Below are 13,978 nucleotides of genomic sequence, written 5' to 3'. Positions count from 1 at the left end.
TAAAATATATGGTAACTTAATTCAGTCCTATGTGTAAGGCTTTTAGATTGTATTGTTTTAGTATTTTATATTATTTTCAACTGAGTTGCTAAGTGCCTTGAAGATCACTGTGGTGGAAAGACAGAATAGGCTCCTCATTTTTCAGCTCCATATCTCTTCCACCCATGGTTTTTTGAAGGGAGAAATTGGAACATCTGTGATCATTCTGACCTACCTACCACTGACCTCAGCCATTGCCAAGAGGTTCCACCTGGCAAAATACAACATATTGCAGATTCAGCAGTAAATCATATGTTAGGGCCAGATACAATTAAGAACAAATCAGTTATATATAAAGAAAACCTTCTTACTTACAAGAAGTCGTTCCAAAACAGATGGAATGTCATCATGAAGTACCCAGATGATGAGCCTTCTCTATAGCAGCACCCACCATTTTAAGAACCCTCCCTCATGTTGTTCAGGAGGCAGAAAATGTAGCATCATTCAAACACCTCCTGATGACACACTTGTTTGCCTAAGTCTTCCCTGGGACTTAAATAAATTAACTACGCCACTCCACTTCACTGTCTCATTTTACTGCTCTTTTATTGTTGTTAGAAATGTTTTAATACTGTGTTTTTATGGTATGTTTTAATACTGTGTTTTAATATTGTAATCTAATGTTGTGAACCACTGAGAGATTCTATTATGAACAGTGGAATAAATGTTACAAATAAAAATAATAAAAAACCCATTATACATGAAAATAAAATTAAATATAAGCAAGGAAGCAATAGTGCCAGCAAACAATAGCAATAGTTAAAACAAACTCTAGTATATAGCTGGTCACTGAAATTAATAGAGGATAGTTTCACTATTATAAAAGTGCCACTATGATGCTTCTTTGTATTATCGAAAGGACAACTCACATGGGAGACATGCATTCTTTTTGATTCATTTATTGCAGCATTTGCCAGCAATGTCAAAAGTGTCCATTTGAATTTAAAAGACTAAGCAATTGATTTTAACATAATGTGGAGAGTAGGCAAAATAGACACAGCATCACACAGAGAAATAGTGATCAAAAGCACTGAAGGAAGTCAGCTTCAGTTTCTGCATCAAGATAGAATGGGCAACATAAGAGGATGCCCCAAGACATGCCTTGATAAATCCACAATTCTACAAATAGAATGATAATGCGAACACAGCATGCCATACTAAGGTGGCCACAAAGCAAGACGTTCCAGATTACTCAAACCAGTGAGTCAGGCAACATACTATTCAAGGTGCCCAAAGAAATCCACAATCCAAATATGCTATCAAAGTAGTACCCCAAAGAAAAATTGTTATTAAACTTTTATACACCACTTTTCTAGTTCCCATGAGCTACCCAAAGCAGCTTACAACTAAAATATTAAAAACAATCAAACATAACAAATTGACAGGGAATTTGTCTTTCCTAGGCCTCTGCCCCTCATGCAAAAGTACGCAAGCACCCCAGAATCCTTAACACTCTGCCCCCACCCCTCCTGGACTAATAAAATTTGGAAAAGCCAAATGATTGGCAATCCAAGGCCACCCTAGATTCTTGCTCCTACACTGATTCCTAGCCCCTCCCGGCCACTTTTCCAGAAGTTCATACCTGAAAATCTGCCAGGGCAAAGAGTTCCATAACCTAGGTACTATTCAAAGAAATTCCCCTCCTATATTACCAATGACTAAGCCTCTCCTGATGACTTAAATGAACAAGCACACTCATACAGGAGATTGTCCTTTAAGAATCAAGGTTCTAAACTGTATAGGACTTTAAAAATAAGAACTAGCACTTTGAATTAGGGCCAGAAACACATCTGAAGCCAGTATAGTTGGTATAACAATGAGTACATGCTCCAAAACAATGACATTCACTGCTGACATTCCCAAGTACTCTTAAAAGGCAGCCTCACATAAAGTGTTTTACAGTAAACCAAACTAGATATTACTACAGCCAGATACACACGTTCATGTAAATGTATTGAATTAGTATGCACATGTGTATGTACATTTAACATATATTGTACTCATTTACTTGCATATATTCAATTACTTGTATGTTGAGCAAAGCCCTGTCACATGTTCTCCGATGCTGCTGGAGTAACGGGAACTGTTCTAGTTCCTGAATGCTATGCTAGTGAGCTCTGCAAGTGGCAGGTAATAGTTTCAGTAACATTTCTTCAATGTGTCCAGTATATCTGAGGCACTTTCAGGGACAGTTCTGTATATCAAAGTTTACTTTCTGTATGAGAGGAAGTCCCAGGTTCATATATAGATATTTGCAAATGTACAGCTTTCTGGGCTGCTAAAGTTAGTACCCTATTTCTTAGATTCTAAGACGCACTTTTTTCCCCATATAAACTTCTCTAAAAATGGGGTGCGTCTTAGAATCGCGGGTGTGTCTTAGGTTTTTTTTTTCTGTTGGTGGTACTGAAATTAGTGTGCGTCTTACAATCGAAGAAATACAGTATGTTAACAGATTTCAGTGCCTTTCCTCTCCACCCGCACCTTAAATGCAAGGGCAGTAGATATCTTCAAATACGTATAAATATTCCAATAAAAGTAATTTCCAAATAAACCTTTGAATTTAACTGAATACTTAAGCCATATTATGGGTTTTATTTTATACGTTCGGCTATCGCAAAAACTTTTGAGATGCATATACATCAGCCAGTCTTCAACAAACCCAGTTGCCAAAAGGCCAGGGCTCTTTGACCTTGGGGAGCAAAAGTACTCAGGGAGGGAGATTACATTACAGCACTTAAGTCAGGCTTCCAGAAAAAAAATGCAAGTAGATTATTGAGAGGCTGTTCTCTAGTTCTGAATGGCATCAGCAAGGGTCCCCCTTTTCTCCTCCCTTTCCAGGAATACTGCAGATCTGATTGGTAGGCTGAGTAGGAGCCACATCATTTTCAATTTCTCTATGGTGCTGCTCAGTTAATTTCTCTCTCTCTCTCTCTCTCTCTCCATATACTTTTTTCTCAGTGTAATTTCTTTTGCTATCCTTGCTATCCTGTAAGCATTATCCTTACAGAATTTAGTAGTAACAGCTCCACTCCACCCAGAGAATATAATCCTTCCAAATATCTCCCAGTCAACAAGCTCCTAAACTGAGCCACATCATTTAAACGGCACATACTTTTGTGCGTTTTTTAAAAAACAACAACCAGAAGGCTAGCTTTGTAAAATGATTAACCCTCAACCTTTGTCAATTCCCTAGGACTTATTGCAACTTGATCCAGATAACAAAACAACAAGACTGAGTTATGAAGGGGAATTGATGCAGGGAAGAAAGAGAAATCTGGAATGGATTTCTCTGGAAGAGAGGAAAAACAGCATCTTCTAGCCTTTTTAACCCTGATTTTGAGAGCAGACACTTGTTGTCCTGTGTTGGAGCTTGCCAAGAATAGGGTGGGGGCATTTTTTAATTTTCAGAAAGAGTACTGCAAGGCACCCAAGCTTATGGGGAACAATGGCGTCTGCATTATCAGCCTTTCTGTTTATTTCTGTAGGAAGGGCAGGCTGCCACTTACTCCAAAGGAAAGGAAAGGCACTTTATTTCTATTCTGATACATTTTTACAAATTTTTGCTTGCAAACAGAAATAATTTTTAACTATTAAAGAAATACACAATTTATGGATCATTCTTTTTTTAAAAAAAAAGTTTATTAATACAAGTAAAATAAGTATGCTTCCCACCCACAATATGCTTACACTGCAATTTACAATAATCTTTTACAATATCAATTTATTTTTATTTATTTAAATTAAAAGTAATAAATAAGACTGCTAAGCAATTATTATAGCAGGATCATTTTTCTCTTCTCCACAGTACTGGTCCCTGAACAAGGAGGAAAAAGCATTTAGGCTTGCTTATAGCTTCCCCCATTCCAAATATTTAATAACTAGCAGGAAATAACCTTGCTTCACATTGGTGAACAAACATGTTTTAACACACTTGTAAACTAGCCAACCAAACCACCCAGCACAAAGTCTGGGTTCAACAACACTTTTGAATTATTAAAGATTAATATATTTGTTTACTAAGTTTGTGAGGAAGTGTATCAAGCTTGCATAATTGAATATTTCACTCCTAAAAGATGATATAACATTTTCAGTATTTCACAGTATTCAGCTTTTCTTCTTTTTTAACAAAGCTGTGAAATCTGAAAGTAGAGAATGGTTTGCCCTGAAAGTCAAGTTGCACTAGGCAAGGAAATTACTCATTATTAATATAGCTTTTAACAATTTCATATAAAACAGTGTAATTAATAGATATAACTAGAAGGGTACACCTGACAAAGTGGTAATGTTATGTTGTAACAAAATCCTAAAAATATACAGCCCTCGTAGACCTCTTCCTAAGTTGTGCAAACTCCTACAAGTGTATTCCCATTGTCAAACTACTGTATTTCTTCTATTGTAAGACGCCATCGATTTTAAGACGCACACTAATTTCAATACCACGAACAGAAAAAAAGCTTTGATTCTAAGAAATAATAAACACACCCGCGATTCTAAGATGCACCCTGTTTTCAGAGATATTTATATGGGAAAAAAGTGTGTCTTAGAATCGAAGAAATACGGTATCTTCAGCACATACTGGATCAACTAAAAAAAGGAGGAGGGAGATTTTCATAAAGAGGATCTTACAGACTAACTATGAATCTGTCTTGAATTGCTTAATTTAGGGGAGCCTGATTGATATGGTTCCCACCTAAACCTAGGTTCCAGCGTGATGAAAATGATAGAGATCACAGTGTAACAGTTTATTGAATATACAAAAGATGATATATGGAGGTACAAAGAATAAACAAAGAAAGCTCATGTCCCTCCAAGGTACAAAACTGTTATCCACCTGGTTGTATGCCGGCATCCCCAACGACATACAGAATGTCTCTCCTCAGGGACCGAAGCAGTTTCTTTAGGCCGGAGAGCCATTCCTCCTAAAGCGACACCAGCTAAATCCCTCTGTTCCCCAGGTTATATAGATCTTTGAGACATTTCGCCCTACCCTGGGAGCTTGAAGCACTGTTTACTTTAGGAAGCTAAAACTTTCCCAAACAAAGGAAAGAAGGTTCCCAGGTTAATGGATGAAATCATGCACAACACCTTTATCACTGAGAGTAGAGGCAACAGATATAGAGCCAACAGCTGCCAGACACTAATTATAAGGGTGAGGGAAAGGTCAGAAAGCAGCCTTGTTACTAAGCCCACAAAAGTTACCAGCCTACTTTTGTTTTCCTAGCCTGCTTTTTAGTTATAAGAGGGAGCCCTCTCATGAGTAAAGAGCAGGCTAATAAAGTTTTGTAGGCTAGAAACACAGTAGGATAGAATCAAAACAGTTCTATATCTCTTTACGCAGTTCACTGAGTTTCATACTGACTGCAGTGGAACTGAAGGCCCTTCCTCCACAGCCAGCACAGGAGGTGAGCAGGCTGACCATGGAAGGATAGACTACTGTCCTTGTTTTGCCAGCCCACTCACTTGCCTACATGGAATTCCTGGTCATCTTTGTGATCGGGCAATTGCTAAACACAAGACTGCCTTTCAGGTCAACAAAACAACTTTAGGTTGAAAAATGTGTTCCCAAGAGCAACAGAACCCTGTCATTGAGAGCTAGTGTAGAACAGCAGCTAAGAGACCAAGCTATGCATCAGATAATATAGAGTTCATGTCTCGCTCCTGCCACCAATTCATTAGGTGGCCATAAACAAGCCTCTCTTCCTCAGCTGCCACATATGCAATATAGGATAAAATTACTACTTACACTGTTTAGGCCCTGTTCAGAAGACACCTTAAACCACATGGTTTAAGATGTCTTCTGAATAGGGCCATAGAACCAGGACCCATTTTGCATGCAATGAGATAACGTTGGTTAATTATCCCACAATTTGCCAGGTGCAAGCAAGTGAGCAGCTTTCAGCACGTTCCTCGCTTTCTATTAAGAATCGTTAATTGTTCTGTTTGTAAGTTGTTATTGTGACAGCTGAACCTGGACACTCTGGGTTGTTTGGAGTAAACGTACGATTTCTTGCTGGGTTAACTTGGGTTGTTTAACCCACAATATCACATTACATGTGAAGCGGGCCTAGTTGATGTATGAGAAACTCAACATTCTAAGCATCATGTAAGTGAGAAGTCCATAGATCCCCTCAGTAGGTTATTGTCCTTGCCCAGCATATAGGCACCCTTCTCAAAGCTCCTACACAAACACAGCAGGAAATTTAGAGAAGAGGATCTCTGTACTGGACCTGGGACACAAACATGCACAGAGAATTGCAATTCAAGACGTGCACAAAGCACTTGGCACTAAACCACCATATATAAGTCCAGCTAGTTCACAATCATTCACCTGGCTACTTTGAATGAATAAAAATCAGTCCCAAAGAAATTTTACAAGCTGCATCTTTTAGCCCACAAATGACTAACATAAACATATGTGGTCAGACAGGCTAATAAAAGTGCATGTAAGGTAGTAATTTTTGTAAACCTCTGTGCAAGAATGATATAAGTTTATATGTACATTAGTCCAACTGAAAATAGCATTCACAAATATTCATCCAATATGATCCCCATCCTTGCCCTTTCATTTCCTCCTTCAGTTGTCCTGTGCTGTAAATTAAGTTATAAATTCCTCATGACAGAAACCTGTATCTTTTCCCCAATTGCATTATTCATATACTGCCACTTACCCTGACGCTGTTATATAATATGCGCTACTACTAAAACAGCTCCTAATACTCCAGTTTTGTGTATGCATGTCTGCCAATTTAGGATACCAATGATCAGATGAAAGCTCCTGCATCTGCAGGAGTTAATAAAACCAAGGACAAAAACGCCCATTGGAAACGATGGCAGGTATTGGAAGGCCCATAGGAAATAATGGGAGGTGAGATTGTCTGTTGGCATGAATGGGCTGTATTGAAATCTATGCAAGCTGCAAAAGACCTACAAATAGAGCAAGGAATGAATCTGATGATGTAATGGGACTAAGGAAATGTAATGGGCCACAGGAATTGAAATGAAATGGCTTAGATTCATCTGTTTCATTATTTTAAATGTTAATTTTAATCTTTGGTTCAATATGATTTTAAGATATTCCAATTAGAGTGATAGAAAAAATCTGCCTTGGTCTTTCTGTTTTGTAATTTCAAATGCTAAATTTGATGTTAAAGACAGTTTAGTCAATTAATTAATCATATTAACCACACTAACAGGGAGAAAAGATGGAAACAGAATGACAGACCATGAGAGATTGGAATGACAGTCCCTAGGGCACCCTGGGAGTGAGATAATGGCTCCTGGGACTGAGATGACAGACCATGGGACTGTGGTGATGACCCCTGGGGAGCTGGGATTGAAATGATGGCCCCTGGGACTAAGATGGCAGACCTGGAATTGCCATGACAATCAGGACTGGTGTGAAGCTCCTGGGCCTGTCGTGACAAGGTTGGGACTAGGGTTACAGCCTGTGAGATTGAGATGACAGTCCCTGAGGACTCCTGGGACTGGAGTCAGAGCAGCTGAGAGCAGAAAGCAGGCCTGGAAGTGGAACGACAGGTCTGGAACAGAGATTTAGTTTATGGACCATAGAAGTAGAATGACAGGCCTTGAATTGTAATGATAGTCCCTGGTACTGGGATGCAGGCCTGGCATGACAGATTCTGCAGCTGCCATGTCAGGGATGGGACTAGAACAACAATCCCTGTGGCCTTTATGACAGAAATGAGACAAAGCTGATGGCCCTGGGACTAAAATCAAAGGATTGGGAAGGTAAGAACAGGCTTCTGGTAGCCATGATGTGCTCATGACTGGTTTTATGGTCTACTAGTGCAATTAATGAAATACTGGTCTGAACATTTCTCTTACATGATCTTAAATATCTGACAGTGTATAACCGATACTCATGAATCAACATTTTGCACCGTAAAATTAAACTGTGTGCTTAACAATGATGGGGGGGAAATTCAAAATACTATAGCCCTCCCCACCCCATTTTGTGTCTTATACGTATCATTTCAACATGGTTGAGGAAAAATATTTTCACTCTACAGGCAGTGATATTAGTTTTACTTCTGTGACAACAAAAAACTTTTAATTGCTTCTCACTAGTGACAACTGGTTTTACTATTTAAATACCTTGGAGGTTTAATGGTTTTTGATGACAGGAAAAAGCCTGATACAACTTTCTCTCATTGAAACAATTCATTCTTTGAATGAGAAGTTGCTTTTGTGTAAAACATATGCCAATATTATCCATCTCCTGATTTCACTATTAGTGACTGACAAAAGGCACTGTGAGAGTGGTTCGTCTTGTATCTTTACATCTGCTTTCAGGCAAACAAGTTTATTTGATGACAGGACAAGAATATGGTACAATAGACAGTGAACATGCTAGAACTGGATAGAAGTAAATGCAAGTTTGCACAGGAACTACAAGTGCAGGAAAATGAAATACAATGTGTTGGCTTCCTTCACAAAATTGCTCTGAAGTCTTCTTATCAGGACTGAAAAGGAACCACTTTGTCAATACCTTCTGCAATTCACAAATAAAGAAATCAGCAGATGGTCAATATGTGCAGAAGATGTAGGCAAAGGCAACCGAAGACTGCAAAGTGTTTTCTTGCAACTGCAGAAAGTAAAATCATGCTGCTTGCTTTGCCATCAAACACCATGAAACATACAACATATTTCATTAGCAAAAAGTGTGCATACTGTTAAGAAGTAAAGCAAGCCCTCCTTTTGGGGGGGGTGAGGGCTGCCACAAAACAAAACTTGCTTCCACTAGCAAGTTTTGGAAAACACTCACTCCTGGAATAAGTTAAAATAATGTGTGCAGATTACATACCTAGAGGGGGTGGAGGGGCTTCTCAGTCCTATAGTTTACTGAACTATAACTAACATGTTTGTTTATGATCACTAGTCACACTGATCGAATTTGACTGGAAAGATAATGTGTTAATATCTGGATGTGCCAAGATAACATACACGGATCCCAGATCTGTCATTTCAGGCTTGGGGGCTGTAATTCCAGTCCCCAGGTCATCATCTCAGTCCCGTGGACCATCACATCTCTGTCCCAGCCCTATCATTCCAGTCCCAGAAAGTGTTGTTCCAGACTTTCATGCTCTGTCATTGGTTTCCCCATCTGCTTCCCCTGCCATCATAGTTAACATTATTATTATTATTATTATTATTATAAATTTATTTCTTACCCACCTCTCCATTTTGATCGAGGTGGGGAACAACAATATTTATTTATTTATAGTGCTTTCAAGATGCCTTTAACATAAATTGTAACATTAAAAATTACTAAACAGAAGCAGCAGGTCAGACTGACTCTGTGGGGGGTCAGTGCAATACCTTAAAACCATATCGAAGCAAACAGCAAAATTAACATTTAAAGCAATCTAAGGCCTCTTCTTTCACTTCAATTCCTGTGGCCCATTTCCTCCCTTGATTTATGGGTAGCTCGTTTGTATCTCACATTCCATTTCAATGAAGGGCAACGAGACAAGTGCCAAAAAGGCACAAAATTTCACATTATTCCCTTGGGGCCTTTCGGTAGCAGCCATTGTTGTGTGTTCCCCACCACCACCACTACAATACACGTGTTAGCCTCTGAAGGCATCCCCACGACTTTTAAAAAAAAGCAGTTTAAAGGGTTTTTTAAAAGCTGCGAGCGATCACTAGACGATTGGAGCTGGTTGAGAGTTTTAATGGAACCGTTTTATATGTCGTGGCAATGCCAGAAAGGGCGAGGCGGCGCTATAAAAAGGCTTTAAATAAATAAATTAAATAATAACGAGCCACGCAGAAGGCCCGGAAGGAAAAGGCTGCAACTCTTCCCCTCACACTCCGAAGTCAAAGGGGCGAAGGAGCCTTAAGAAGCCACGCCAATGGACCACCTTCCCCTCCTCTGCTGCTTTACTCACCAGCCTGACTCCGAGAGGGTCGAGGCGGTTCTGTCAGCCATGGCTGCTCCTCCTCCTCTTCTTCTTCTCCCTCACAAAGTTCCTCTCGAGCGGGGGGGGGGGAGTAACGAGGCCCCGTCCCGCCAAAAGCAGATTCAGGAGGACTCGGGGGAGGGGGTGCGGGTGGGGGGGGGGTGTTTGGCTGCCGTGCCCAAAGGCGGGGAGGCCCAGGCGGCGGGCGGCGCAGAGGAGGCCTCAGCCCCGCCTCTGGCCCGAAAAGGAAAGCCCCTCCCCCACTCCCGCGCACGCCACCGGAAGTCACGAGGCTCCTGACGCCGACCCGCAGCGGCGCCCGGCCGCTTCCGTTCCCGGCTCAGGAGGACCATAGAGCCGTCGCGACTCTATGATGCTTGGCCGAGGTCCCTATAGAGAATAGCACGCGGCGGCGGCGGGGGCAAGGGCTCAGATGAGGACGGCTGTTAAAACGAGCTGCCTCAGCCTGCTCCTAGGAGACTGAGGGCTCATCTACACCAAGCAGGATATTCCACTATGAAAGCGGTCTATAAAAGGCAGGAGCCACACCAAGCAGCATATGGCAGTATGAAAGTGGTATATAGTATGTCTCAATGGGCTGCAACAGTTGCCAGGGCATTTCAATACCACTATAAAGCCGTAGTGTGGCTCCTGCCTTTGATATACCACTTTCACAGTGGAATATCCCGCTTGGTGTAGATGAGCCCTGACTGTCCCATCACCGGTATCGAAGGAAGATTCAACTACCAGTCTGTTCGTTTCTGCCAATGAAATGGGTGGGTGGGTGGGTGGGTGGCATTTCGCTTTTACCTTGGGCAGAAAAATGTCTTGGGCTGCCATTCAATAGCTGAGTGTAGAAAGGCACTCAATGCAGTAGGGCTTCTGCATAATCAGGGGTCCCAATTACTTGGAACGCCTACATGCATTCAATGGACTCATCTACACCAAGCAGGATATTCCACTATGAAAGTGGTATATAAAAAAAGGCAGGAGCCACACTACTGCTTTATAGCGGTATTGAAGCGCACTGCAGGATCTACACTACTGCTTTATAGTGGGACTGAAGTGCACTGACAACTGTTGGGGCCCAAGACACATCTACACCAAGCAGGATATTCCACTATGAAAGTGGTATATAAAAAAAGGCAGGAGCCACACTACTGCTTTATAGCGGTATTGAAGCGCACTGCAGGATCTACACTACTGCTTTATAGTGGGACTGAAGTGCACTGACAACTGTTGGGGCCCAAGACACATCTACACCAATCAGGATATTCCACTATGAATGTGGTATATGGTAGGTGTCAATGGGCCCCAATGGTTGTCAGTGCACTTCAATACTGGTATAAAGCAGTAGTGTGGTTCCTGCCTTTTATATACCACTTTCATAGTGGAATATCCTGCTTGGTGTAGATGAGCACAGTTACTCATGTTTGGGCACCCCTTTGCAGATGGACATGGGCAGGATCTACACTACTGCTTTAAAGCGCTTTATAAACAGTTTTGACAACTGTTGGGGCCCAGGACACACTCCGTATACTGTTTTCAAAACTGCTATAAAGCGCTTTAAAGCAGTAGTGTAGATCTGGCCCTCCTCTCCATTTTATCCTCACAACAACAACCCTGTGAGGTGGTTGTCCCTTAACCAGGGTTTAAATGCCTGCTTCCCCGGCGCGTAAACAGCCAATTAAACACACGAGGCTGTAGAATACACTTAATCCATTTACTTCCGATACTGCAGTATGGGGGCGCTCATAAAATGGAGGTGCCCAGAACAAAGGAATCTCACAGTATATATAGGCCCTGACTACAAGAGGGTGTTAGTCTCTTTCTAACCCTTCTATTGGTCAGTTCTGGATTAGCAAGTTAAGTTACATTCAATTTTCAAGTTAAAGTGCACAATCTCAATGAGTCATAGGTTACATTCGATGCTCTATCGGTCGAAAGTTTTTCCCTTTGTCTGCTAGGACATGATGTCCACCATTAAGGAATGCAAATCTGGCATGTAGCCACATGTAGCCACCCTTTGGCAGAGAAGCCATCTTTTAACCCTTGGCACATTACATTCATCAGAGAGATGAAATCTCTCGCTGGGGACATCAAGGTAGGTTGGGCTGAGAGTCTGTGGCTGGCCCAAAGTCACCCAGGGTTTTTCCATGGCCGAGTGGCGACTAGAACCCGGATCTCCCAACTCCCAGTCCAACACTTTAGCCACAACACCACTCTGGCTCCTTTCTCTTCCGCCCCACACAAACAGAGAGGGGTGAGGGCAGGCCACTGCCTCCTTTCGCTCCCTCCCGCCCCATATAGCCCAATCCTTCCTGCTACATTGCCAAAACGGAGAGGCGGCGCAAGCAGGCAGAGTGTGGCAGGGCAGGTGAACAACCAGAGACCGTGGCAACAGCCACAACTAGCCCAAAGAAAGTCTGAGCCATGGCGTTGAGGCTGTGCGGCACCGCGTCTTCTCGCTCACCGTTTCTCTCTGGCACCGCACAGAAGATGTCGTGGGCTGGGCAGAATCCCCACTGCTGCCCACAGGGAAAATTCAAATTAATAAGTCAGAGAGCAGCTCCTCCATGACCAAGCCTGTGTGTTGCACCCTCCAGGGAAGGTGGAAGTGAGGGGGCAGAGGTGACTGCTTGTTCTCACTCGCTCTCTTCAGTAGTGCCACAGGCACTATCCATCCCGCTGCAGTGCCCAGAGACGTTAGGAAAGAGAGAGCACGCACGAGCACTCTGGTCTGTCCCCAGAAGCATGCCGGAGAGAGGAAGCGGGACTGCCTCCACCCAATCACTCAGGTTTTCTTTGGGCCAGTAGGGTAATCATGCCCTCGTCTTCCCTTTCCCTCTGGGACACTGCAGCTGCTTGTGCACCCTAACAGGGAAATGCAGCAGGAGGAATTGGAAGCCTGGGCACTTCCCCTCTCTTGCTGGGTGGTGTGGAGGACAGCAAGCCAGCCAAAGGCAATTACTACTTGGAGGAGGAGGTGCCCCAATCCCCAGCTCACTGCCATTCAGGAGTATACTGCAAGTGAGTGGATGAGGTGGGTGTTCCTTTTATGCCCAAAACCCTAGAAAGGAGTGTGCACCCAGTCCTCCCTGCTGTGGTTCTGAGACGGTGAGCAAGCGTTTGCTGTTTGATAGTGTCTTCACATGCAATGGGTTAGTTTCTTTTCAAAATAAAAGTGGCAGTTTTTCAAATACGTGAAGACTCATCTCATGTCGTTAGGCCCTGAGAAAGCAGCATTCAATGACCCTGTGATGTAATCCCATGCTGTTATCACCATGTTGCAGCTTGGGGAAAATATGGTTAAGAGAGAGTGGTGTATGGCAGCCCTGCAATATAGTCCACTCTTAATATTACACTTCAGAGGAAGGATTGAGTCTGCTTTGGATTTCAACCAGAAATCCCCTGTACACACCAGTCCTCAAATTGCAGCAAAGGTCATTCCACTGAAATTACTCCCTCACACTTCCACCCTGGCCAAACCCAGTGTTCAGTTGCAGCAGAAGCTGTGTGATTCATTAGCTTGTATACAGAATCCGTGTGATTCATTGACTTAAATGCAGACAAGCTGCATTTTTAATTATTTAAAAACAAAAACCTGATTTATAAAGGGTAAGAGAGAGGAGGTACACCTGTCTCCGCTGCTACCTTTCGTTTGATGGGGCTGGGGCAGGGGCTGGGGCTGGGGCAGGAGAGGCACAACGGCTGCCCAGCTACAGCTAAAAAGCTTGACATCAGAACACAGAAGTGAAGGTTGTGGCAGCTGAACCATGGCAGTTATGGGCAATTAGACAAAAACAGCAACCATCTACCTACTGACTGGTGGGAATCCCCAATCACTTCTCTCACTTTTTAAATTTTGTTGAAAGTTTAATGAAACCATTTTAAAACATTGTTATAATCAAAGCAATCATCTACATCTGTTGATGTCAGGAGTATTAACTCCTATGACTTTTACTCTACTCTGCCACCTACAGAATATGCTTCCATGCATGTGGTTCCTACAAAGA

The 13,978-nt window shown here is 42.3% G+C and overlaps 1 protein-coding gene across 2 annotated transcripts in view; it reads right to left on the bottom strand.

The window, feature by feature from the left end:
• The window catches only part of TDRD3 (tudor domain containing 3), a 388,945-nt gene extending 378,862 nt beyond the window's left edge, over window positions 1-10,083 (bottom strand). Inside the window, exon 1 of one of the 2 annotated variants that reach the window (XM_063125988.1) lies at window positions 9,951-10,083. In XM_063125988.1, the coding sequence (XP_062982058.1) occupies window positions 9,951-9,991 (41 nt within the window). In that variant the 5' untranslated portion in view covers window positions 9,992-10,083. The remainder of the gene's footprint in view (window positions 1-9,950) is intronic. The other variant, XM_063125987.1, reaches the window with a different exon arrangement.
• Window positions 10,084-13,978: the final 3,895 nt, after the last annotated feature.

This window comes from Elgaria multicarinata, chromosome 5, assembly GCF_023053635.1.
Source record: "Elgaria multicarinata webbii isolate HBS135686 ecotype San Diego chromosome 5, rElgMul1.1.pri, whole genome shotgun sequence".
Taxonomy (NCBI): domain Eukaryota; kingdom Metazoa; phylum Chordata; class Lepidosauria; order Squamata; family Anguidae; genus Elgaria; species Elgaria multicarinata.
The sequence above is the reverse complement of the archived record's forward strand: the minus strand, read 5'-3'. Positions and strand labels throughout refer to the sequence as shown.